Below are 27,218 nucleotides of genomic sequence, written 5' to 3'. Positions count from 1 at the left end.
CATAGCCGGGACTTCTCTCTTGCCCACATAGCCGATACTTCTCTGTTGTCCATATAGCGAGTACTTCTCTGTTGTCCACATGGCGAGTACTTCTCTTTTGCCCACATAGCCGATACTTCTCTGTTACCCACATAGTGAGTACTTCTCTTTTGCCCACATCGCCAGTACTTCTCTGTTGCCCACATAGCCTGGTTGATACCTGGTTGATGGGGTTCTGGGAGTTCTTCTACTCCCCAAGCCCGGCCCGAGGCCAGGCTCGACTTGTGAGAGTTTGGTCCACCAGGCTGTTGCTTGGAGCGGCCCGCAGGCCCACATACCCACCACAGCCCGGTTGGTCCGGCACTCCTTGGAGGAATAAATCTTGTTTCCACTTGAAAATGTCCACGGCTGTTCCGGCAATATTTCTTATGCTTGCTGGGAGGACGTTGAACAACCGCGGACCTCTGATGTTTATACAGTGTTCTCTGATTGTGCCTATGGCACCTCTGCGCTTCACTGCTTCTATTCTACATTTTCTTCCATGTCGTATTTGCCGTGTGACGATAATCTCCTTCAAGAGAGATTGAGCCTGCTCCTCCCTCCAAAGTTCGTCGCTACACATCCCTATAAAACTAATATGGAAGAAATATCCAACAAATACACCACCACGGTTTGCCAGAGCGCAAACGTATGCAGCCAGGAACACCTGCTCCACCTCGAACCACCAAACTACCTGTCTGTCGCCTGCTCATCGCTGATTGGCTGCGTGTCCAGTTGCACCTGCCCTCCACCCGCCACACTACCTGATGTCTGGGGCCACACGACCTACCGATCTCAGAATATCCAGTGCTTTCAACAAGTTAACACGTCTCGTTGGTAGACTAAGCTGTCGCTTACGTGTACTAAGAGAGGTGGCAGCTTAAAGCCAATATTCCTGCATCCAAATTTACATTGTTTGTTATACACTTGTTATTACTCACTTGTCTTAACGTAACTTTTCATTTTGTCATTTGATTATTCTTATTATTTTGATTGATTGATTTTGTTCCAATTTGTATGTCCATTTTATTCATGTTTTGCTTTTCTAACATAATTAAAATCTCATTTGTTAAATTTACTTGTGTTTTGTGTGTCTTCTCATTACCTTACCACAGACGAAGTTCCAGATTTTCTATTTTTTGTTTCTATATGTGATGAGGCCATACCCCTAGCTTTTGAACAGCCGAACACCAACGCGTTACCGTCACAGCCGACATAGCCGATACTTCTCTGTTGTCCATATAGTGAGTACTGCTCTGTTGCCCACATAGCTAGTACTTCTCTGTTGCCCAAAAAGTGAGTACTTCTCTGTTGCCCACATTGCCAGTATTTCTCTGTTGCCCACATAGCCAGTACTTCTCTGTTGCCCACATAGCCGGGACTTCTCTCTTGCCCACATAGCAGATACTTCTCTGTTGTCCATATAGTGAGTACTGCTCTGTTGCCCAAGTAGCGAGTACTTCTCTGGTGCCCTCTTAGCCAGTCATCTCTGTTGCCCACATAGCCAGTATTTCTTTGTTGCCAACATAGTCAGTACTTCTTTGTTGCCCACATTTCAGTACTTCTCTGTTGCCCATGTAGCCAGTACTTCTCTGTTGCCCACATAGCCAGTACTTCTCTGTTGCCCACATAGTTAGTACTTCTCTGTTGCCCACATAGCCAGTACTTCTCTGTTGCCCATATAGCTAGTACTTCTCTATTGCCTTCATAGTGAGTACTTCTCTGTTGCCCACATAGCTAGTACTTCTCTGTTGCCCACATAGCGAGTAATTATATGTTGCCCACATAGCGAGTACTTCTCTGGTGTCCACATAGCGAGTAATTCTCTGTTGCCCACATAGCTAGTACTTCTCTGTTGCTCACATAGCGAGTACTTCTCTGTTGCCCACATAGCGAGTAATTCTCTGTTGCCCACATAGCTAGTACTTCTATGTTGCATACATAGCGAGTGCTTCTCTCTTGTCCACATAGCGAGTACTTCTCTGTTGCCCATATAGCCAGTACTTCTCTGTTGCCCACATAACCATCACTTCTCTCTTGCCAACATAGCCAGTACTTCTCTGATGTCCACATAGCCAGTACTTCTCTTTTGCAAACAAAGTGAGTACTTCTCTGTTGCCCACATAGTCAGTACTTCACTGTTGCCCACATAGCCAGTACTTCTCTGTGTCTCACATAGCCAGGACTTCTCTCTTGCCCACATAGCCGATACTTCTCTGTTGTCCATATAGTGAGTACTGCTCTGTTGCCCACATAGCGAGTACTTGTCTGTTGCCCACATAGCCAGTACTTCTCTGTTGCCCACAGTGCGAGTATTTCTCTGTTGCACATATAGCCAGTACTTCTCTGTTGCCCACATAGCCAATACTTCTGAGTTGCCCACAGCAAGTTCTTCTCTGTTGCCCACATAGCGAGTACTTCTCATTTGCCGACATAGCCAGTAATTCTCTGTTGACCACATAGCCAGGACTTCTCTCTTGCCCACATAGCCAAGACCTCTCTGATGTCCATATAGTGAGTACTTCTCTCTTGCCCACAAAGTGAGTACTTCTCTGTTGCCCACATAGCCGATACTTATGCTACCTACATAGTGAGTACTTCTCTGTTGCCCACATCGCCAGTACTTCTCTGTTGCCCACATAGCCGGGACTTCTCTCTTGCCCACATAGCCGATACTTCTCTGTTGTCCATATAGTGAGTACTGCTCTGTTGACCAAGTAGCCAGTACTTCTCTGGTGCCCTCTTAGCCAGTACATCTCTGTTGTCCACATAGCCAGTACTTCTCTTTTGCCCACATAGTTAGTACTTCTCTGTTGCCCACATAGCCAGTACTTCTCTGTTGCCCATATAGCTAGTACTTCTCTGTTGCCCAAATAGTGAGTGATTCTCTGTGGCCCACAAAAAGAGGTACTTCTCTGTTGCCTACATAGTGAGTACCTTTCTGTTGCCCACATAGCCAGTACTTCTCTGTTGCCCACATAGCGAGTAATTATCTGTTGCCCACATAGCTTGTTCTTCTCTGTTGCCCATAGCGAGTACTTCTCTGTTGTCCACATGGCGAGTAATTCTGTGTTACCCATATAGCCAGTACTTCTCTGTTGCCCATATAGCTAGCACTTCTCTCTTGCCAACATAGCCAGTACTTCTCTGATGTCCACATAGCCAGCACTTCTCTGTTGCCCACAAAGTGAGTACTTCTCTGTTGCCCACATAGCCAGTACTTCTCTGTTGCCCACATAGCCAGTACTTCTCTGTATCCCACATAGCCGGGACTTCTCTCTTGCCCACATAGCCGATACTTCTCTGTTGTCCATATAGTGAGTACTGCTCTGTTGCCCAGATAGCGAGTACTTGTCTGTTGCCCACATAGCCAGTACTTCTCTGCTGCCCACAGTGCGAGTATTTCTCTGTTGCACATATAGCCAGTAGTTCTCTGTTGCCCACATTGCCAATACTTCTGAGTTGCCCACATAGCCAGTTCTTCTCTGTTGCCCACATAGCGAGTACTTCTCATTTGCCGACATATCCAGTTCTTCTCTGTTATCCACAAAATGAGTACTTCTCTGTTGCCTAAATATCCAGTACTTTTCTGTTGTCCACATAGCCAGTACATCTCTGTTGCCCCACATAGCTGGAACTTCTTCGTTGCCGTCATAGCCTATAACTTCTCTGTTGCTAATTAGCCTAAATGAGCAGGCACATGCAAATGACCTGCTACGGATGTGCGATAGGTTTGCCTTAAACCAGCAAATAGTAGAACCAACTAGGAAGGAGAACACGCTGGACCTCATTTTCACAAATAATGATGAGTTGATCGGGAACATAATGATTACAAATACCTGTTACTCAGATCACAACTTAATTGAGGTACTGACAACCATGGGGAATGGACCTCCAAAACCAGTCCAGATTCCCGGTGGAGGAGATTTCAGCAAATTCAACTTCAATAATAAACGGATAAACTGGGAGCAAATAAACCAGGACTTCACAGAAATAAACTGGGAAGAACAGCTAGGAAATGCAAACCTGAACCAGTGCCTGGAAAAAATAAGCTCAGTAGCACTAGAAATATGTTCAAACCGCATACCCCTAAGAAAAAAGAGAAAGAGATGCAGATTGGAACGGGAACGTCGTTCCTTATATAGGCGAAGAAAACGAATCGCGGAACAACTTGAGAGTCGCACCCTATCTCAAGAACGGCGAAGAAGGTTAGGTAGAGAAATAGAAACAATTGAACTCAAGCTACAAGAATCATACAAAACCCAGGAGAGGCAAAGAGAGCAAAAGGCCATCAGTGAAATAGAGAGAAATCCGAAATATTTTTTCTCCTATGCAAAATCAAGATCAAAAACCACATCTAGTATCGGGCCCCTGCGAAAGGGAGATGGAACTTTCACAGATGACAACAAAGAAATGAGCGAGTTACTGAGGAAGCAGTACGACTCTGTTTTCAGTGAGCCATTAAATGCACTAAAGATTGATAACCCAAATGAATTTTTCATGGATATGATACCAACATCAAATCACATATCAGACGTCGCCCTATCCCCACTAGATTTTGAAGAAGCCATAAACAGTATGCCTATGCACTCTGCACCAGGCCCGGATTCTTGGAACTCCATATTCATCAAGAACTGTAAAAAACCACTATCGCAGGCCCTTCACATTCTGTGGAGACAAAGCCTAGATACTGGCGTTATCCCTGACATACTAAAAACAGCAGAGATAGCACCACTCCATAAAGGAGGAAATAAGGCAGAGGCAAAAAATTACAGACCGATAGCACTAACATCGCACATCATAAAAATTTTTGAGAGAGTGCTAAGAAGTAAGATCACAAAATACATGGAATCACAGCATCTCCATAACCCCGGACAACATGGTTTCAGAACAGGGCGCTCTTGCCTGTCGCAGTTGCTGGACCACTATGATATGGCATTAGATGCTATGGAAGACAAACAAAACGCTGATGTAATTTACACAGATTTCGCAAAAGCTTTTGATAAATGTGACCATGGTGTTATTGCACATAAAATGCGTTCAAAAGGAATTACCGGGAAAATAGGCAGATGGATCTACAATTTCCTGACTGACAGAACCCAATGTGTAATAGTCAACAAAATAAAATCCAGCCCATCAACCGTGAAGAGCTCAGTCCCCCAGGGTACTGTGCTTGCTCCAGTACTTTTTCTCATCCTCATATCGGACATAGACCAGAACACAACCTATAGCACTGTATCATCCTTTGCAGATGACACTAGGATTTTCATGAGAGTTGGCAACATAGAGGACACGGCAAACCTCCAATCAGATGTTGATCAGGTCTTTCTATGGGCTACAGAAAATAATATGGTATTCAACGAGGATAAGTTTCAGCTCATGCGCTACGGAAAAAATTGAAAACATAAAAACAGGAACCACGTACAAAACGCAGGCAAATCATAACATAGAACGAAAAGGCAATGTAAAGGACCTGGGTGTACTCATGTCGGAAGACCTTACCTTTAAAGAACACAATAAAGTAGCCGTCACAACTGCAAGAAAAATGACAGGTTGGATAACAAGAACTTTTCACACTAGAGATGCTATACCGATGATGATACTTTTCAAAACGCTTGTGCTATCTAGAGTGGAGTACTGCTGCACAATGACAGCCCCTTTCAAAGCTGGAGAAATTGCTGACCTAGAGAGCGTGCAGAGATCCTTTACTGCTAGAATCCACTCAGTAAAACATCTAAATTACTGGGACCGACTAAAGAGCCTAAATCTGTACTCTTTTGAGCGCAGGCGGGAAAGATACATAATAATTTACACGTGGAAAATAATTGAGGGGCTGGTCCCAAACCTGCACACAGAAATAACACCACATGAGACCAGAAGACATGGCAGGATGTGCAGAATACCCCCGTTGAAAAGCAGAGGTGCAACAGGTACTCTGAGAGAGAACTCTATCAACATCAGAGGCCCGAGACTGTTCAACACGCTTCCACTACACATAAGGGGCATAACTGGCAAACCCCTCACAGTGTTCAAGAGAGAACTGGATAAGCACCTCCAAAGGATACCTGATCAACCAGGCTGTGACTCATACGTCAGGCTGCGAGCAGCCGCGTCTAACAGCCTGGTTGATCAGTCCAGCAACCAGGAGGCCTGGTCGACGACCGGGCCGCGGGGACACTAAGCCCCGGAAGCACCTCAAGGTAGCCTCAAGGTAGCCAGTACTTCTCTGTTGACCACATAGCCGGGACTTCTCTCTTGCCCACATAGCCGATACTTCTCTGTTGTCCTTATAGTGAGTACTTCTCTGTTGCCCTCAAAGTGAATACTTCTCTGTTGCCCACATAGCCGATACTTCTCTGTTACCCACATAGTGAGTACTTCTCTGTTGCCCACATCGCCAGTACTTCTCTGTTGCCCACATAGCCGGGACTTCTCTCTTGCCCACATAGCCGATACTTCTCTGTTGTCCATATAGTGAGTACTGCTCTGTTGCCCAAGTAGCGAGTACTTCTCTGGTGCCCTCTTAGCCAGTACTTCTCTGTTGCCCACATAGCCAGTACTTCTTTGTTGCCAACATAGTCAGTACTTCTGTGTTGCCCACATACGCAGTACTTCTATGTTGCCCACGTAGCCTGTACTTCTCTGTTGCCCACATAGCCAGTACTTCTCTGTTGCTAACATAGTTAGTACTTCTCTATTGCCCACATAGCCAGTACTTCTCTGTTGCCCATATAGCTAGTACTTCTCTGTTGCCCACATAGTGAGTACTTCTCTGTGGCCCACACAGTGAGTACTTCTCTGTTGCCTACATAGTGAGTACTTCTCTGTTGCCCACATAGCCAGTACTTCTATGTTGCCCACATAGCGAGTAATTATCTATTGCCCTCACAGCTAGTTCTTCTCTGTTGCCCACATAGCGAGTACTTCTCTGTTGTCCACATGGCGAGTAATTCTCTGTTGCCCACATAGCTAGTACTTCTCTGTTGCCCACATAGCGAGTACTTCTCTGTTGCCCATATAGCGAGTAATTCTCTGTTGCCCACATAGCTAGTACTTCCATGTTGCCCACATAGCGAGAACTTCTCTCTTGTCCACATAGCGAGTACTTCTCTGTTGCCTATATAGCCAGTACTTCTCTGTTGTCCACAAAGCCAGCACTTCTCTCTTGCCACATAGCCAGTTCTTGTCAGATGTCCACATAGCCAGTACTTCTCTGTTGCCCAAAAAGTGAGTACTTCTGTTGCCCACATAGCCAGTACTTCTCTGTTGCCCACATAGCCAGTACTTCTCTGTTGCCCACATAGCCGGGACTTCTCTCTTGCCCACATAGCCGATACTTCTCTGTTGTCCGTATAGTGAGTACTGCTCTGGTGTCCACATAGCGAGTACTTCTCTGTTGCCAACATAGCCAGTACTTCACTGTTGCCCATATAGCCAGTACTTCTCTGTTGTCCACATGGCGAGTTATTCTTTGTTGCCCACATAGCTAGTACTTCTCTGTTGCCCACATACCGATTACTTCTCTGTTGCCCACATAGCGAGTAATTCTCTGTTGCCCACATAGCTAGTACTTATATGTTGCATACATAGCGAGTACTTCTCTCTTGTCAACATAGCGAGTACTTCTCTGTTGCCCAAGTAGCGAGTACTTCTCTGGTGCCCTCTTAGCCAGTACATCTCTGTTGCCCACATAGCCAGTACTTCTCTGTTGCCCACGTAGCCAGTACTTCTCTGTTGCCCACATAGCCAGTACTTCTCTGTTGCCCACATAGTTAGTACTTCTCTGTTGCCCACATAGCCAGTACTTCTCTGTTGCCCATATAGCTAGTACTTCTCTGTTGCCCAAATAGTGAGTACTTCTCTGTGGCCCACACAAAGAGGTACTTCTCTGTTGCCTACATAGTGAGTACCTCTCTGGTGCCCACATAGCCAGTACTTCTCTGTTGCCCACATAGCGAGTAATTATCTGTTGCCCACATAGCTTGTTCTTCTCTGTTGCCCATAGCGAGTACTTCTCTGTTGTCCACATGGCGAGTAATTCTCTGTTGCCCACATAGCGAGTACTTCTCTGTTGCCCACATAGCGAGTACTTCTCTCTTGTCCACATAGCGAGTACTTCTCTGTTGCCCATATAGCCAGTACTTCTCTGTTGCCCATATAGACAGCACTTCTCTCTTGCCAACATAGCCAGTACTTCTCTGATGTCCACATAGCCAGCACTTCTCTGTTGCCCACAAAGTGAGTACTTCTCTGTTGCCTACATAGCCAGTACTTCTCTGTTGCCCACATAGCCAGTACTTCTCTGTATCCCACATAGCCGGGACTTCTCTCTTGCCCACATAGCCGATACTTCTCTGTTGTCCATATAGTGAGTACTGCTCTGTTGCCCAGATAGCGAGTACTTTTCTGTTGCCCACATAGCCAGTACTTCTCTGTTGCCCACAGTGCGAGTATTTCTCTGTTGCACATATAGCCAGTACTTCTCTGTTGCCCACATTGCCAATACTTCTGAGTTGCCCACATAGCCAGTTCTTCTCTGTTGCCCACATAGCGAGTACTTCTCATTTGCCGACATAGCCAGTTCTTCTCTGTTATCCACAAACTGAGTACTTCTCCGTTGACTAAATATCCAGTACTTTTCTGTTGTCCACATAGCCAGTACATTTCTGTTGCCCCACATAGCTGGGACTTCTTCGTTGCTGTCATAGCCTATAACTTCTCTTTTGCTAATTAGCCAGTACTTCTCTGTTGACCACATAGCCGGGACTTCTCTCTTGCCCACAAAGCCGATACTTCTCTGTTGTCCTTATAGTGAGTACTTCTCTGTTGCCCACAAAGTGAATACTTGTCTGTTGCCCACATAGCCGATACTTCTCTGTTACCCACATAGTGAGTACTTCTCTGTTGCCCACATCGCCCGTACTTCTCTGTTGCCCACATAGCCGGGACTTCTCTCTTGCCCACATAGCCGATACTTCTCTGTTGTCCATATAGTGAGTACTGCTCTGTTGTCCAAGTAGCGAGTACTTCTCTGGTGCCCTCTTAGCCAGTACTTCTCTGTTGCCCACATAGCAAGTACTTCTTTGTTGCCAACATTGTCAGTACTTCTCTGTTGCCCACATACGCAGTACTTCTATGTTGCCCACGTAGCCAGTACTTCTCTGTTGCCCACATAGCCAGTACTTCTCTGTTGCAAACATAGTTAGTACTTCTGTTGCCCACATAGCCAGTACTTCTCTGTTGCCCATATAGCTAGTACATCTCTGTTGCCCACATAGTGAGTACTTCTCTGTGGCCCACACAGTGAGTACTTCTCTGTTGTCTACATAGTGAGTACTTCTCTGTTGCCCACATAGCCAGTACTTCTATGTTGCCCACATAGTGAGTAATTATCTATTGCCCTCATAGCTAGTTCTTCTATGTTGCCCACATAGCGAGTACTTCTCTGTTGTCCACATGGCGAGTAATTCTCTGTTGCCCACATAGCGAGTACTTCTCTGTTGCATATATAGCGAGTAATTCTCTGATGCCCACATAGCTAGTACTTCCATGTTGCCCACATAGCGAGAACTTCTCTCTTGTCCACATAGCGAGTACTTCTCTGTTGCCTATATAGCCAGTACTTATCTGTTGTCCACATAGCCAGCACTTCTCTCTTGCCACATAGCCAGTACTTGTCAGCTGTCCACATAGCCAGTACTTCTCTGTTGCCCAAAAAGTGAGTACTTCTCTGTTGCCCACATAGCCAGTACTTCTCTGTTGCCCACATAGCCAGTACTTCTCTTTTGCCCACATAGCCGGGACTTCTCTCTTGCCCACATAGCCGATACTTCTCTGTTGTCCGTATAGTGAGTACTGCTCTGGTGTCCACATAGCGAGTACTTCTCTGTTGCCCACATAGCCAGTACTTCTCTGTTGCCAACATAGCCAGTACTTCTCTGTTGCCCACATAGCCGGGACTTCTCTCTTGCCCACATAGCCGATACTTCTCTGTTGTCCGTATAGTGAGTACTGCTCTGGTGTCCACATAGCGAGTACTTCTCTGTTGCCCACATAGCCAGTACTTCTCTGTTGCTAACATAGCCAGTACTTCTCTGTTGCCCACATAGCCGGGACTTCTCTCTTGCCCACATAGCCGATACTTCTCTGTTGTCCGTATAGTGAGTACAGCTCTGGTGTCCACATAGCGAGTACTTCTCAGTTGCCAACATAGCCAGTACTTCACTGTTGCCCATATAGCCAGTACTTCTGTGTTGCCCACATAGCCAGTTCTTCTCTGTTGCCCACATAACGAGTACTTCTCATTTGCCCACCAAGTGAGTACTTCTCTTTTCCATCATAGTGAGTACTTCCTGGTTGCCTACATAACCAATACTTCTCTGATGTCCACATAGCCAGAACATCTCTGTTGCCCCACATAGCTGGTATTTCTTCGTTGCCTTCAAAGCCTATTACTTCTCTGTTGCCCAATTAGCCAGTACTTCTCTGTTGACCACATAGTGAATACTTTTCCTATGCCCAAATAGCTAGTACTTCTCTGTTGCCCACATAGCGAGTACTTCTCTGTTGCCCACATAGCTAGTACTTCTCTGTTGAACACATAGCGAGTACTTCTCTGTTGCCCATATAGCGAGTAATTCTCTGTTGCCCACATAGCTAGTACTTCCATGTTGCCCACATAGCGAGTACTTCTCTGTTGCCCATATTGCGAGTAATTCTCTGTTGCCCACATAGCTAGTACTTCCATGTTGCCCACATTGCGAGAACTTCTCTCTTGTCCACATAGCGAGTACTTCTCTGTTGCCTATATAGCCAGTACTTCTCTGTTGTCCACAAAGCCAGCACTTCTCTCTTGCCACATAGCCAGTACTTGTCAGATGTCCACATAGCCAGTACTTCTCTGTTGCCCAAAAAGTGAGTACTTCTGTTGCCCACATAGCCAGTACTTCTCTGTTGCCCACATAGCCAGTACTTCTCTGTTGCCCACATAGCCGGGACTTCAAACTTGCCCACATAGCCGATACTTCTCTGTTGTCCGTATAGTGAGTACTGCTCTGGTGTACATATATAGCGAGTACTTCTCTGTTGCCAACATAGCCAGTACTTCACTGTTGCCCATATAGCCAGTACTTCTCTGTTGTCCACATGGCGAGTAGTTCTCTGTTGCCCACATAGCTAGTACTTCTCTGTTGCCCACAAAGCGATTATTTCTCTGTTGCCCACATAGCGAGTAATTCTCTGTTGCCCACATAGCTAGTACTTATATGTTGCATACATAGCGAGTACTTCTCTGGTGCCCTCTTAGCCAGTACATCTCTGTTGCCCACAGAGCCAGTACTTCTCTGTTGCCCACGTAGCCAGTACTTCTCTGTTGCCCACATAGCCAGTACTTCTCTGTTGCCCACATAGTTAGTACTTCTCTGTTGCCCACATAGCCAGTACTTCTCTGTTGCCCATATAGCTAGTACTTCTCTGTTGCCCAAATAGTGAGTACTTCTCTGTGGCCCACACAAAGAGGTACTTCTCTGTTGCCTACATAGTGAGTACCTCTCTGGTGCCCACAGAGCCAGTACTTCTCTGTTGCCCACATAGCGAGTAATTATCTGTTGCCCACATAGCGAGTACTTCTCTGTTGCCCACATAGCGAGTAATTCTCTGTTGCCCACATAGCTAGTACTTATATGTTGCATACATAGCGAGTACTTCTCTCTTGTCCACATAGCGAGTACTTCTCTGTTGCCCATATAGCCAGTACTTCTCTGTTGCCCATATAGACAGCACTTCTCTCTTGCCAACATAGCCAGTACTTCTCTGATGTCCACATAGCCAGCACTTCTCTGTTGCCCACAAAGTGAGTACTTCTCTGTTGCCTACATAGCCAGTACTTCTCTGTTGCCCACATAGCCAGTACTTCTCTGTATCCCACATAGCCGGGACTTCTCTCTTGCCCACATAGCCGATACTTCTCTGTTGTCCATATAGTGAGTACTGCTCTGTTGCCCAGATAGCGAGTACTTGTCTGTTGCCCACATAGCCAGTACTTCTCTGTTGCCCACAGTGCGAGTATTTCTCTGTTGCACACATAGCCAGTACTTCTCTGTTGCCCACATTGCCAATACTTCTGAGTTGCCCACATAGCCAGTTCTTCTCTGTTGCCCACATAGCGAGTACTTCTCATTTGCCGACATAGCCAGTTCTTCTCTGTTATCCACAAACTGAGTACTTCTCTGTTGACTAAATATCCAGTACTTTTCTGTTGTCCACATAGCCAGTACATCTCTGTTGCCCCACATAGCTGGGACTTCTTCGTTGCTGTCATAGCCTATAACTTCTCTGTTGCTAATTAGCCAGTACTTCTCTGTTGACCACATAGCCGGGACTTCTCTCTTGCCCACATAGCCGATACTTCTCTGTTGTCCTTATAGTGAGTACTTCTCTGTTGCCCACAAAGTGAATACTTCTCTGTTGCCCACATAGCCGATACTTCTCTGTTACCCACATAGTGAGTACTTCTCTGTTGCCCACATCGCCCGTACTTCTCTGTTACCCACATAGCCGGGACTTCTCTCTTGCCCACATAGCCGATACTTCTCTGTTGTCCATATAGTGAGTACTGCTCTGTTGCCCAAGTAGCGAGTACTTCTCTGGTGCCCTCTTAGCCAGTACTTCTCTCTTGCCCACATAGCCAGTACTTCTTTGATGCCAACATTGTCAGTACTTCTCTGTTGCCCACATACGCAGTACTTCTATGTTGCCCACGTAGCCAGTACTTCTCTGTTGCCCACATAGCCAGTACTTCTCTGTTGCAAACATAGTGAGTACTTCTCTGTGGCCCACACAGTGAGTACTTCTCTGTTGTCTACATAGTGAGTACTTCTCTGTTGCCCACATAGCCAGTACTTCTATGTTGCCCACATAGTGAGTAATTATCTATTGCCCTCATAGCTAGTTCTTCTATGTTGCCCACATAGCGAGTACTTCTCTGTTGTCCACATGGCGAGTAATTCTCTGTTGCCCACATAGCTAGTACTTCTCTGTTGCCCACATAGCGAGTACTTCTCTGTTGCATATATAGCGAGTAATTCTCTGATGCCCACATAGCTAGTACTTCCATGTTGCCCACATAGCGAGAACTTCTCTCTTGTCCACATAGCGAGTACTTCTCTGTTGCCTATATAGCCAGTACTTATCTGTTGTCCACATAGCCAGCACTTCTCTCTTGCCACATAGCCAGTACTTGTCAGATGTCCACATAGCCAGTACTTCTCTGTTGCCCAAAAAGTGAGTACTTCTCTGTTGCCCACATAGCAAGTACTTCTCTGTTGCCCACATAGCCAGTACTTCTCTGTTGCCCACATAGCCGGGACTTCTCTCTTGCCCACATAGCCGACACTTCTCTGTTGTCCGTATAGTGAGTACTGCTCTGGTGTCCACATAGCGAGTACTTCTCTGTTGCCCACATAGCCAGTACTTCTCTGTTGCCCACATAGCCAGTACTTCTCTGTTGCCCACATAGCCGGGACTTCTCTCTTGCCCACATAGCCGATACTTCTCTGTTGTCCGTATAGTGAGTACTGCTCTGGTGTCCACATAGCGAGTACTTCTCTGTTGCCAACATAGCCAATACTTCACTGTTGCCCATATAGCCAGTACTTCTGTGTTGCCCGCATAGCCGGTACTTCTCTGTTGCGAACATAGCCTTGACTTCTCTGTGACCCACATAGCCAGTACTTCTCTGTTGCCCACATTGCCAGTACTTCTCTGTTGCCCAAATAGCCGGGACTTCTCTGTTGCCCACAGAGTGAGAACTTCTCTGTTGCCCATATAGCCAGTACTTCTCTGTTGCCCATAGAGCCAGTTCGTCTCTTTTGCCTACATAGCTAGTATTTCTCTGTTGCCCACATAGCAAGTATTTCTCTGTTGCCCACATAGTTAGTACTTCCCTGTTGCCCACATAGCTAGTACTTCTGTTGCCCTCATAGTGAGTACATCTCTGTTGCCCACATAGTGAGTACTTCTCGGTTGCCCACATAGCCAGTACTTCTCTGTTGCCCACATAGCGAGTAATTCCCTGCTGCCCACATAGCTAGTACTTCTCTGTTGCAAACATGGAGAGTACTTCTCTAGTGCCCACATAGCGAGTACTTCTCTGGTGCCCACATAGCGAGTACTTCTCTGTTGCCTACATAGCCAGTACTTTTCTGTTGTCCACATAGCCAGTACTTCTGTATTGCCCACAAAGTGAGTACTTCTCTGTTGCCCGCATAGCAAGTACTTCTCTGTTGTCCACATAGCCAAAACATCTCTGTTGCCCACAAAGTGAGTACTTCTCTGTTTCCCACATAGCCAGTTCTTCTCTGTTTCTCACATAGCCAGTTCTTCTCTGTTTCCCACATAGCCAGTACTGGCTTCTGTTGCCCACATATCCAGTACTTCTCTGTTGCCCATATAGCCGGGACATCTCTCTTTCCCACATGGTCGATACTTCTCTGTTGTCCATATAGCCGGGACATCTCTCTTTCCCACATGGTCGATACTTCTCTGTTGTCCATATAGTGAGAACTGCTCTGTTGCCCACATAGCTAGTACTTCTCTGTTGCCCACAGAGCGAGTACTTCTCTGTTGCCCACGTAGCCAGTACTTCTCTGTTGCCCCCATAGCCAGTACTTCTCTGTTGCCAACATAACCAGTACTTTTCTGTTGCCCAAATAGCCAATTCGTCTCTTTTGCCCAAATAGCTAGTACTTCTCTGTTGCCCACATAGCGAGTACTTCTCTGTTGCCCACATAGTGAGTACTTCTCTGTTGCCCACATAGCCGGTACTTCTCTGTTGCCCACATAGTGAGTACTTCTCTGTTGCCCACATAGCTGGTACTTTTTTGATGCACACGTGTCCAATACTTCTCTGTTGTCCATATAGCCAGTACTTCTCTCTTGCCCATATAGTGAGTTCTTCTCTGTTGCCCACATAGCGAGTACTTCTCTGTTGCCCACATAGCGAGTACTTCTCTGTTGCCAAAATAGCCAGTACTTCTCTGTTGCCAAAATAGCCAGTACTTCTCTGTTGTCCATGTAGCGAGTACTTCTCTGTTGCTCACATAGTGATTACTCCTCTGATGCCCACATAGCCGGGACTTCTCTGTTGTCCATAAAGTGAGTACTTCTCTGTTGCCCACATAGCGAGTACTTCTCTGGTGCCCACATAGCCATTACTTCTCTGTTGACCACATAGCCAGTACTTCTCTGTTGCCCACATAGCCAGTACTTCTCTGTTTCCCTCAGATAAAGTACCTCTCTGTTGCCCACATAGCCAGTACTTCTCTGTTGCCCTCATAGCCAGTACTTCTGCGTTGCCCACATAGCCAGTACTTCTCTATTGCCCACAAAGCTAATTTTTCTCTGTTGCCCCCATAGATATTACTTCTCTGCTGCCCACTTAGCCTGTTTTTCTCTGTTGCTCTCATAGCCCGTACTTCTCTGTTCCTCACTTAGCCAGTACTTCTCTGTTGCCACATAGTGAGCACTTCTCTGTTGCCCACATAGCCGGTACTTCTCTGTTCCTCACTTAGCCAGTACTTCTCTGTTGCCACATAGTGAGTACCTCTCTGTTGCCCTCATAGCCAGTACTTCTGTCTTGCCAACATAGACAGTACTTGTCTAATGCCCACGAAGCTAGTACTTCTCTGTTGCCCTCATTGTGATAATTTCTCTGTTGCCTACATAGCAAGTACTTCTCTGTTGCCCACATAGCCAGTACTTGTCTGTTGCCCACATAGCTGGTACTTCTCTGTTGCCCACATAGCCGGGACTTCTCTGTGGCCCAAATAGCCAGTAAATCTCTGTTGCCCACATAGCCAGAACTTCTCTGTTGCCCACATAGCCGGGACTCCTCTCTTCCCCACATAGCCGATACTTCTTTGTTGTCCATATAGTGAGTACTTCTCTGTTGCCCACATAGCTAGTACTTCTCTGCTGCCCACAGAACGAGAACTTCTCTGTTGTCCATGTAGCCAGTACTTCTCTGTTGCCCATAGAGCCAGTTCTTCTCTGTTGCCCCACGTAGCTAATACTTTTCTGTTGCCCACATATCCAGTACTTCTCTGTTGCCCATATAGTTAGTACTTCCCTTTTGCCAACATAACCAGTACTTCTCTGTTGCCCACATAGCCTGTACTTCTCTGTTGCCCACATAGTGATAACTTCTCTGGCCTGCATAGTGAGTACATCTCTATTGCCCACATAGCCAGCACTTCTCTGTTACCCACATAGCGAGTAATTCCCTGTTGCCCACATAGCTAGTACTTCTCTGTGGCGAACATGACGAGTACTTCTCTGTTGCCCACATAGCGAGTACTTCTCTGTAGCCCATATAGCCAGTAATTCTCTGTTGCCCACATTGACAGTATTTCTCTGTTGAATACATAGCCAGTACTTGTCTCTTGTCCACATAGCCAGTACTTCTGTATTGCCCACAAAGTGAGTACTCCTCGGTTGCCCACATAGCCAGTACTTCTCTGTTGCCCACATAGCCAGTACTTCTCTGTTGCCCACATAGCCGGGACATCTCTCTTGCCCACATAGCCAAAACATCTCTGTTGCCCACAAAGTGAGTACTTCTCTGTTTCCCACATAGCCAGTTCTTCTCTGTTTTCCACATAGCTAGTACTGGCTTTTGTTGGCCACATAGCCAGTACTTCTCTGTTGCCCACATAGCCGGGACTTCTATCTTCCCCACATAGCCAATACTTCTCTGTTGTCCATATAGTAAGTACTGCTCTGTTGCGCATATAGCTAGTACTTCTTTGTTGCCCACATAGCCAGTACTTCTGTGTTGCCCACATAGCCAGTACATCTCTGTTTCCTTCATAACCAGTACTTCTCTGTTGCCAACATAGCCAGTACTTCTCTGTTGCCCACATAGTGAGTACTTCTCTGTTGCCCACATAGCTACTACTTCTCTGCTGCCCACATAGCGAGTACTTCTCTGTTGCCCACATTGCAAGTTTCTTCTCTGTTGACCATATAGCCAGTACTTCTCTGTTGCCCACATAGCTAGTACTTCTCTCTTGCCCACATAGCCAGTACTAGTCTGTTGTCCACATAGCAAGTACTTCTCTATTGCCCACAAAGTGATTACATCTCTGTTGCCCACATAGCCAGTACTTCTCTGTTACCCACATAGCCAGTACTTCATTCTTGCCAACATTGCCGGGACTTCTCTCTTGCCCGCATAGCCGATACTTCTCTGTTGCCCACATAGCCAGTAATTATCTGTTGCCCACAGAGCGAGTACTTCTCTGTTGCCCATATAGCCAGTACTTTTTTGTTGTCCGCACAGTCAGTACTTCTGTGTTGCCCACATAGCCAGTACTTTTCTTTTTCCCACATAGCGAGTACTTCTCATTTGCCAGCCCAGTGAGAACTTCTCTGTTGCCCACTGTGACGGTGTTCCCCCCCCCCCATATATTTCTCATGTCATGTCCACTTTACCCGAGCGTTCTCTACGTCGCAGGCATCAGTTTGGTATATGTGGGAGAAAGTAGTGTTCTCAGAGTGCCGAGAAATTTATAAAAGAAGAGTATTTTGGCCTGTGGTTTAGGCCCTTTAAGAAGCCAATATGGCGCTGGCTCTTCTGTTATCCCGCCAAAACTGTGTGACGTCAGTGACACCGGATTGGTCACCGACAGCGATGTGGCACAGGGAACCAATGAAAACCTCCCGTGGCGAATGTGACGTCACGAAGGAAGGGAGGCCCGGTCAGAGTTTCACGGCGGCGCCATCAGTCTGATACGACACGTCTAGGTGGTTGGACGTGCGAAGATTGGTCCTGTCAGTTTGACAGTTGTTTCCCGCTCCCGTGGATTTTACGCGTCACCAGAAGTCTGCCAGTACTCTGTGAGGTCTTCCTTAGTTCATGTGTTGGACCAGAGAGGGAATCGACGGGATATTGAGCAACAAGTGCTCCAGGACAGGTACTGTGCAAGAAGAAGTGAAGTCTGTGCAGTGACGTATGCGACGTCTGAGGCAGTTCACCCGTTTGTGATGGCGTAGTGGCTGGACCGAGCCACCGGGAAGCAGTGGAAGAAGAAAACTATTCGGGAATCCGAACGACTGCAGCCGAGACGTAGGCAGGCAGCCGTAGCTGGGAGGAGAAGTCGACGGCCGGGAGACCGACTCCAACCCTACAAGAAGTCGAGGAGGAGCACGGACCTGCAGTGAAAGGCACGGAGACGACGCGCTTACGGTGGGACGTTGATTGAGTTCCTGGAGGACACGACAGTGTGTGTGGGGGGGCGTTCCCTACACGAGGCAGGAGCCAGGACCAGGAGCTACAACTCAACTCTCATCGGAGTATAGGTGGAAGTAGGTGATTCTAGTTTCCCTCCCAATTCCCCTTTAGTCAGCTATATTATTTAGCCTGAGTATTTTGTATGTCGTGAGCAAGGCTCGCCTATGTCACAGTAAGGCACAAGTGTGCAGAGTGGGACTATAAAGAGTACTCACGATATTTATTACTATTATTGGTGTGTGCAGGCACCCAGAGTAATTGATGAATTTACTGTGTTGATAATGTCTTTAATGAGACTTTAATATGATCATTTAGTGAGAGAATATATATATAACTATGCCAGTGTTTGGAGTTAGGCTATGTGCCCAATAACTATGTCATTACCATTATTGATGTCTATGACTCATCCACATATATATATGTCTATGCTTGTGTATTGAATAATCAAGTATGTGTGCAGTGATTAATTGTGTTATTGCCCACGGAAGGAAGTACTGAGAACTCCAGTGATATATACTTGCATACGTGATCATTAAATGAAAGGCAGTATGTTATACTATGATAGTGAGGTATTGTGTCTATTAATATAGAGATGTTTGATTGAGCTCAAGATCAGTGTAGCGAAGTATTTACGTGCTATTGTCGCAAATATTGTGTGTTCGAACTTCTAGTGATCTTTGAGAACTTAAAGAAACTGGCGCGTCACGCCACAAACAGATAAAGTAACATTCGCATGGGGGGTAGTCGCCCAGCTGATTTTGACATTGACGTGAGGGGGAGCGTTGCCGGCTTGGTGAGTTCATATTATATGTGTGGGAACGAGCGACTCCCGCCTGAAACAGCTGTTTGCTTATTGATATAATCTTGTGATGTCTTTGAATGAGTTTTAAGTAAAATACAAAGTACATTGGTGTTTATATCATCCCCTCCATATTTCTTGTGGCTATATAATACCTGACAGCAGATCGTGATAGAAGTAAATACCTGCCTGATATCAGACATATTGAGTGTGCTCTTGCCACTGTTACCACAATTCAACAAAACAACTGACGTGTTACTGGACACCGGAAACACCAGTTGGCGACCTTGTGGTTAGTAGTAGAGCCCATGACGGGGCGGGCACACTATAGTTAAGTGAACAAGTTGTGTTCCCACTCCTTCTCGATCAGAGGCAGGTTGGGATTGACTGGGATACTCTCCTGGCGTACATTGGCCCCACGAGGATAGAGTGAAGACCCGCTGGGCTACAGTGAGTGACCTTGAGTGTACTGTTACTCGCCCCTTTCCCCTCTCATTGGAGGTGAACCCCGACACCACATAGCCAGTACTTCTCTGTTGACCACAAAATGAGTACTTCTATGTTGCCTTAATATCCAGTACTTCTCTGTTGTCCACATAGCTAGTACTTCTCTGTTGTCCACAAAATGAGTACTTCTCTGTTGCCTAAATATCCAGTACATCACTGTTGCCCACATAGCCGGTACTTTACTGTTGCCCACATAGTGAGTACTTCTCTGTTGCCCACATAGCCATTACTTCTCTTTTGCCCACATAGCCAGGACTTCCCTCTTGCCCACATAGCTGATACTTCTCTTTTGTCCATATAGTGAGTACTGCTCTGTTGCCCAAGTAGCGAGTACTTTTCTAGTGCCCTCTTAGCCAGTACATCTCTGCTGCCCACATAGCCAGTACTTCTTTGTTGCCAACATAGTCAGTACTTCTCTGTTGCCCACATAGCCAGTACTTCTCTGTTGCCCACATAGTTAGTATTTCTGTTGCCCACATAGCCAATACTTCTGCGTTGCCCATATTGCCAGTGCTTCTCTGTTGTTCACATAGTGAGTACTTCTCTGTTGCCCACATAGCCAGTACTACTCTGTTGCCCACATAGCTAGTACTTCTCTGTTGCGAACATTTCGTGTACTTCTCTGTTGCCCACATAGGGAGTACTTCTCTGTTGCCCACATAGCCAGTACTTCTCTGTTGCCCACATAGCCAGTACTTCTTTCTTGCCCACATAGCCGGGACTTCTCTCTTGCCCGCATAGCCGATACTTCTCTGATGCCCACATAGCCAGTAATTATCTGTTGCCCACAGAGCGAGTACTTCTCTGTTGCCCATATAGCCAGTACTTCACTGTTGCCCATATAGTCAGTACTTCTCTGTTGTTCACAGAGTGAGTACTTCTCTCTTGCCCACATAGCCAGTACTTCTCTGTTGCCCACATAGCGAGTACTTCTCTGTTGCCCACATAGCTAGTACTTCTCTGTTGCCCCCAAAGTGAGTACTTCTCTCTTGCCCACATAGCCAGTACTTCTCTGTTGCCCACATAGCGAGTACTTCTCTGTTGCAAATATAGCCAGTACTTCTCTGTTGCCCATATAGCCAGCACTTCTTTCTTGCCCACATAGCCAGTACTTCTCTGTTGTCCACATAGCAAGTACTTCTCTTTTGCCCACAAAGTGAGTACTTCTCTTTTGCCCACAAAGCTAGTACTTCTCTGTTGCCCACATAGCCAATACTTCTCTGTTGCCCACATAGCTGATACTTCTCTGTTGTCCATATTGTGAGTACTGCGCTCTTGCCCACATAGCGAGTACTTCTCTGTTGCCCACATAGCTAGTACTTCTCTGTTGCCCATATAGCCAGTACTTCATTGTTGTCCACATAGCCAGTACTTCTCTGTTGCCCACATAGCCAGTACTTTTCTTTAGCCCACACAGCGAGTACTTCTCATTTGCCCACCTAGTGAGAACTTCCCTGTTGCCCACCTAGTGAGAACTTCTCTGTTGCCCACATAGCCAGTACTTATCTGTTGCCCCATATAGCTGGTACTTCTTCATTGCCCTCATAGCCTATTGCTTCTCTGTTGCCCACATAGCAAGTACTTCTCTGTTGTCCACAATATGAGTATTTCTCTGTTGCCTAAATATCCAGAACTTCACTGTTGCCCACATAGAGAGTACTTCTTTGTTGACCACATAGACGGTACTTCTCTTTTGCCCACATAGTGAGTACTTCTCTGTTGCCCATATAGCCAGTACTTCATTGTTGTCCACATAGCCAGTACTTCTGTGTTGCCCACATAGCCAGTACTTTTTTTTGCCCACATAGCGAGTACTTCTCATTTGCCCACCTAGTGAGAACTTCTCTGTTGCCCACATAGTGAGTACTTCTCTGTTGCCCACATAGGCAGTACTTCTCTGTAGTCCACAAAATGAGTACTTCTATGTTGCCTAAATATCCAGTACCTCACTGTTTCCCACATAGTGAGTACTTCTCGGTTGTCCACATAGCCGGTACTTCCCTGTTGCCCATATAGCCAGTACTTCTCTCTTGCCCACATAGCCAGTACTTCTCTGTTGCCCACATAGCGAGTACTTCTCTGTTGCAAATATAGCCAGTACTTCTCTGTTGCCCATATAGCCAGCACTTCTTTCTTGCCCACATAGCCAGTACTTCTCTGTTGTCCACATAGCAAGTACTTCTCTTTTGCCCACAAAGTGAGTACTTCTCTTTTGCCCACATAGCTAGTACTTCTCTGTTGCCCACATAGCCAATACTTCTCTGTTGCCCACATAGCCAATACTTCTCTGTTGCCCACATAGCTGGGACTTCTCTCTTGCCCACATAGCCGATACTTCTCTGTTGTCCATATTGTGAGTACTGCGCTCTTGCCCACATAGCGAGTACTTCTCTGTTGCCCACATAGCTAGTACTTCTCTGTTGCCCATATAGCCAGTACTTCATTGTTGTCCACATAGCCAGTACTTCTCTGTTGCCCACATAGCCAGTACTTTTCTTTTGCCCACACAGCGAGTACTTCTCATTTGCCCACCTAGTGAGAACTTCCCTGTTGCCCACCTAGTGAGAACTTCTCTGTTGCCCACATAGCCAGTACTTATCTGTTGCCCCATATAGCTGGTACTTCTTCATTACCCTCATAGCCTATTGCTTCTCTGTTGCCCACATAGCAAGTACTTCTCTGTTGTCCACAATATGAGTATTTCTCTGTTGCCTAAATATCCAGAACTTCACTGTTGCCCACATAGTGAGTACTTCCTTGTTGACCACATAGCCGGTACTTCTCTTTTGCCCACAAAGTGAGTACTTCTCTTTTGCCCACATAGCTAGTACTTCTCTGTTGCCCACATAGCCAATACTTCTCTGTTGCCCACATAGCCAATACTTCTCTGTTGCCCACATAGCTGGGACTTCTCTCTTGCCCACATAGCCGATACTTCTCTGTTGTCCATATTGTGAGTACTGCGCTCTTGCCCACATAGCGAGTACTTCTCTGTTGCCCACATAGCTAGTACTTCTCTGTTGCCCATATAGCCAGTACTTCATTGTTGTCCACATAGCCAATACTTCTGTGTTGCCCACATAGCCAGTACATTTTTTTGCCCACATAGCGAGTACTTCTCATTTGCCCACCTAGTGAGAACTTCTCTGTTGCCCACATAGTGAGTACTTCTCTGTTGCCCACATAGGCAGTACTTCTCTGTAGTCCACAAAATGAGTACTTCTATGTTGCCTAAATATCCAGTACCTCACTGTTTCCCACATAGTGAGTACTTCTCGGTTGTCCACATAGCCGGTACTTCCCTGTTGCCCATATAGCCAGTACTTCTCTGTTGCCCACACTGCCAGTACTTCTCTGTTGCCTACATAGCCAGTACTTGTGTGTTGTCCACATAGCCAGTACTTCTGTGTTGCCCACAAAACGAGTACTTCTCGGTTGCCCACATAGCCAGTACTTCTCTGTTTCCCACATAGCCAGTACTGGCTTCTGTTGCCCACATAGCCAGTACTTCTCTGTTGCCCACATAGCCAGTACTTCTTTCTTGCCCACATAGCCGGGACTTCTCTCTTGCCCGCATAGACGATACTTCTCTGTTGTCCATATAGTGAGTACTGCTCTGTTGCCCACATAGCGAGCACTTCTCTGTTGCCCACATAGCCAGTACTTCTCTGTTGCCTACAAAGCGAGTACTTCTCTGTTGCCCATATAGCCAGTACTTTTTTGTTGCAAACACAGCCAGTACCTGTGTGTTGCCCACATAGCCAGTACTTTTCTTTTGCCCACATTGCGAGTACTTCTCATTTGCCCACCTAGTGAGAATTTCTCTGTTGCCACCTAGTGAGTTCTTCTCTGTTGCTCACATACCCAGTACTTCTCTGTTGTTTACAAAATGAGTACTTCTCTGTTGTTTACAAAATGAGTACTTCTCTGTTCCTTAAATATCCAGTACTTCACTGTTGCCCACATAATGAGTACTTCTCTGTTGCCCACATAGCCGGTACTTCTCTGGTGCCCACATAGTGAGTACTTCTCTGTTGCCCACTTAGCCAGTACTTCTCTGTTGCCCACATAGCCGGGACTTCTCTCTTGCCCACATAGCCGATACTTCTCTGTTGTCCATATAGTGAGTACTGCTCTGTTGCCCAAGTAGCGAGTACTTCTCTAGTGCCCTTGTAGCCAGTACATCTCTGTAGCCCACATAGCCAGTACTTCTTTGTTGCCAACATAGTCAGTACTTCTCTGTAGCCCACATAAGCAATACTTCTCTGTTTACCACGAAGCCAGTACTTCTCTGATGCCCACATAGCCAGTACTTCTCTGTTGCCCATATAGTGAGTACTTCTCTGTGGTGCACACAGTGAGTACTTCTCTGTTGCCCACATAGTGAGTACTTCTCTGTTGCCCACATAGCCAGTACTTCTCTGTTGCCCACATAGCGAGTAATTCTCTGTTGCCCACATAGGTTGTACTTCTCAGTTGCGAACATGGCGAGTACTTCTCTGTTGCCCTTATAGCGAGTACTTCTCTGTTGCCCATATAGCCAGTACTTCTCTGTTGCCTACATAGCCAGTACTTGTGTGTTGTCCACATAACCAGTACTTCTGTGTTGCCCACAAAACGAGTACTTCTCGGTTGCCCACATAGCCAGTACTTCTCTGTTTCCCACATAGCCAGTACTGGCTTCTGTTGCCCACATAGCCAGTACTTTTCTGTTGCCCAGATTATTGGGACTTCTCTTTTGCCCACATAGCCGATACTTCTCTGTTGTCCATTGAGTGCGTACTGCTCTGTTGCCCACATAGCTAGTACTTGTATGTTGCTCACATAGCCAGTACTTCTCTGTTGCCCACAGAGCGAGTACGTCTTTGTTGCCCATATATCCAATACTTCTTTATTGTCCGCATAACCAGAACTTCTATGTTGCCCACATAGTCAGTTCTTCTGTGTTGCCCACATAGCCAGTACTTCTCTTTTGCCTAAATATCCAGTACTTCACTGTTTCCCACACAGTGAATACTTCTCTGTTGACCACATAGCCGGTACTTCTTTGTTGCCCACATAGTGAGTACTTCTCGGTTGCCCACATAGCCGGTACTTCTATGTGGCCCACATAGCCAGTACTTCTCTTTTGCTCACATAGTAATTACTTCCCTGTTGCCCACATCCCCAGTACTTCTCTGTTGCCCACATAGCCAGTACTTCTCTGTTGCCCACGTAGCCAGTACTTCTCTGTTGCCCACATAGCCAGTACTTCTCTGTTGTCCACACAGTGAGTACTTCTCGGTTGCCCACATAGCCGGTACTTCTCTGTTGCCCATATAGCCAGTACTTCTATGTTGCCCACATTGCCAGTACTTCTCTGTTGCCTACATAGCCAGTACTTGTGTAATGTCCACATAGCCAGTACTTCTGTGTTGCCCTCAAAGAGAGTACTTCTCGGTTGCCCACATAGCCAGTACTTCTCTGTTTCCCACATAGCCAGTACTGGCTTCTGTTGCCCACATAGCCAGTACTTCTCTGTTGCCCAGATAGTTGGGACTTCTCTTTTGCCCACATAGCTGATACTTCTCTGTTGTCCATTGAGTGAGTACTGCTCTGTTTCCCACATAGCTAGTACTTGTCTGTTGCCCACATAGCCAGTACTTCTCTGTTGCCCACAGAGCGAGTACGTCTTTGTAGCCCATATATCCAATACTTCTTTATTGTCCGCATAACCAGAACTTCTATGTTGCCCACATAGTCAGTACTTCTGTGTTGCCCACATAGCCAGTACTTCTCTTTTGCCTAAATATCCAGTACTTCACTGTTTCCCACACAGTGAATACTTCTCTGTTGACCACATAGCCGGTACTTCTCTGTTGCCCACATAGTGAGTTCTTCTCGGTTGCCCACATAGCCGGTACTTCTATGTTGCCCACATAGCCAGTACTTCTCTTTTGCTCACATAGTAATTACTTCCCTGTTGCCCACATCCCCAGTACTTCTCTGTTGCCCACATAGCCAGTACTTCTCTGTTGCCCACGTAGCCAGTACTTCTCTGTTGCCCACATAGCCAGTACTTCTCTGTTGTCCACACAGTGAGTACTTCTCGGTTGCCCACATAGCCGGTACTTCTCTGTTGCCCATATAGCCAGTACTTCTATGTTGCCCACATTGCCAGTACTTCTCTGTTGCCTACATAGCCAGTACTTGTGTATTGTCCACATAGCCAGTACTTCTGTGTTGCCCTCAAAGAGAGTACTTCTCGGTTGCCCACATAGCCAGTACTTCTCTGTTTCCCACATAGCCAGTACTGGCTTCTGTTGCCCACATAGCCAGTACTTCTCTGTTGCCCAGATAGTTGGGACTTCTCTTTTGCCCACATAGCTGATACTTCTCTGTTGTCCATTGAGTGAGTACTGCTCTGTTTCCCACATAGCTAGTACTTGTCTGTTGCCCACATAGCTAGTACTTGTATGTTGCCCACATAGCCAGTACTTCTTTGTTGCCCACACAGCGAGTACTTCTCTGTTGCCCATATAGCCAATACTTCTTTATTGTCCACATAGCCAACACTTCTGTGTTGCCCACATAGCCGATACTTCTCTGTTGTCCATATTGTGAGTTTTGCTCTCTTGCCCCCATAGCGAGTACTTCTCTGTTGCCCACATAGCCAGTACTTCTCTGTGGCCCATATAGCCAGTACTTCATTGTTGTCCACATAGCCAGTACTTCTGTGTTGCCCTCATAGTCAGTACTTCTCTCTTGCCCACATAGCCAGTACTACTCTGTTGCCCACATAGCTAGTACTTCTCTGATGCCCACATAGCCAATACTTCTCTGTTGCCCACATAGCCGGGACTTCTCTCTTGCCACTATAGCCGATACTTCTCTGTTGTCCATATTGTGAGTACTGCTCTCTTGCCCACATAGCCAGTACTTCTCTGTTGTCCACAGAGCGAGTACTTCTCTGTTGCCCATATAGCCAGTACTTCTCTGTTGCCCACATAGCGAGTACTTCTCTGTTGCCCATATTGCCAGTCCTTCTCTGTTGCCCATATAGCCAGCACTTCTCTCTTGCCCACATAGCTAGTTCTTCTCTGTTGTCCACATAGCAAGTACTTCTCTGTTGCCCACAAAGTGAGTACTTCTGTGTTGCCCACATAGCCAGTACTTCTGTTTTTGCCCACATAGCGAGTACTTCTCTGTTACCCACATAGCCAGTACTTCTCTGTTGTCCACAGAGCGAGTACTTCTCTGTTTCCCATATAGCCAGTACTTCATTGTTGTTCACATAGCCAGTACTTCTGTGTTGCCCACATACCCAGTACTTTTCTCTTGCCCACATAGCGAGTACTTCTCATTTGCCCACCTAGTGAGAACTTCTCTGTTGCCCACATAGTGAGTACTTCTCTGTTGCCCACATAGGCAGTACTTCTCTGTAGTCCACAAAATGAGTACCTTTATGTTTCCTAAATATCCAGTACTTCTCTGTTGTCCACTTAGCCAGTACTTCTCTGTTGCCCCACATAGCTGGTACTTCTTCGTTGCCCTCATTGCCTATTGCTTCTCTGTTGCCCACATAGCCAGTACTTCTCTATTGTCCACAAATTGAGTACTTCTCTG

At 46.4% G+C, this 27,218-nt stretch overlaps 1 protein-coding gene across 1 annotated transcript; it reads right to left on the bottom strand.

The window, feature by feature from the left end:
* Nucleotides 1-1,493: 1,493 nt before the first annotated feature.
* Nucleotides 1,494-8,776, bottom strand: LOC138370978 (Kruppel-like factor 18). Its single transcript, XM_069335618.1, has 7 exons — nucleotides 8,354-8,776; nucleotides 7,955-8,242; nucleotides 7,434-7,541; nucleotides 6,828-7,024; nucleotides 3,307-3,702; nucleotides 2,956-3,085; nucleotides 1,494-1,688 (listed from the first exon to the last, which is right to left on the bottom strand). The coding sequence occupies exons 1-7, from the start codon at nucleotides 8,774-8,776 to the stop codon at nucleotides 1,494-1,496; spliced, it is 1,737 nt and encodes a 578-aa protein (XP_069191719.1).
* Between the last annotated feature and the right edge of the window lie 18,442 nt (nucleotides 8,777-27,218).

This window comes from Procambarus clarkii, chromosome 34 (assembly GCF_040958095.1).
Source record: "Procambarus clarkii isolate CNS0578487 chromosome 34, FALCON_Pclarkii_2.0, whole genome shotgun sequence".
Lineage (NCBI taxonomy): Eukaryota > Metazoa > Arthropoda > Malacostraca > Decapoda > Cambaridae > Procambarus > Procambarus clarkii.
The sequence above is the reverse complement of the archived record's forward strand: the minus strand, read 5'-3'. Positions and strand labels throughout refer to the sequence as shown.

Excerpts from the sequence above, each read along its gene's own strand:
- LOC138370978 (XM_069335618.1), bottom strand. The coding sequence starts at position 8,776 with ATGTGGTCAACAGAGAAGTACTGGCTAATTAGCAAAAGAGAAGTTATA. Across the intron at positions 7,025-7,433 it reads GCTATATGGGCAACAGTGAA|AGAAGTACTCGCTATGTGGG; the intron begins GTACTGGCTATG and ends TATGGGCAACAG. Across the intron at positions 3,086-3,306 it reads AACAGAGAAGTATCGGCTAT|AATTACTCGCCATGTGGACA; the intron begins GTGGGCAAGAGA and ends TGGGTAACACAG.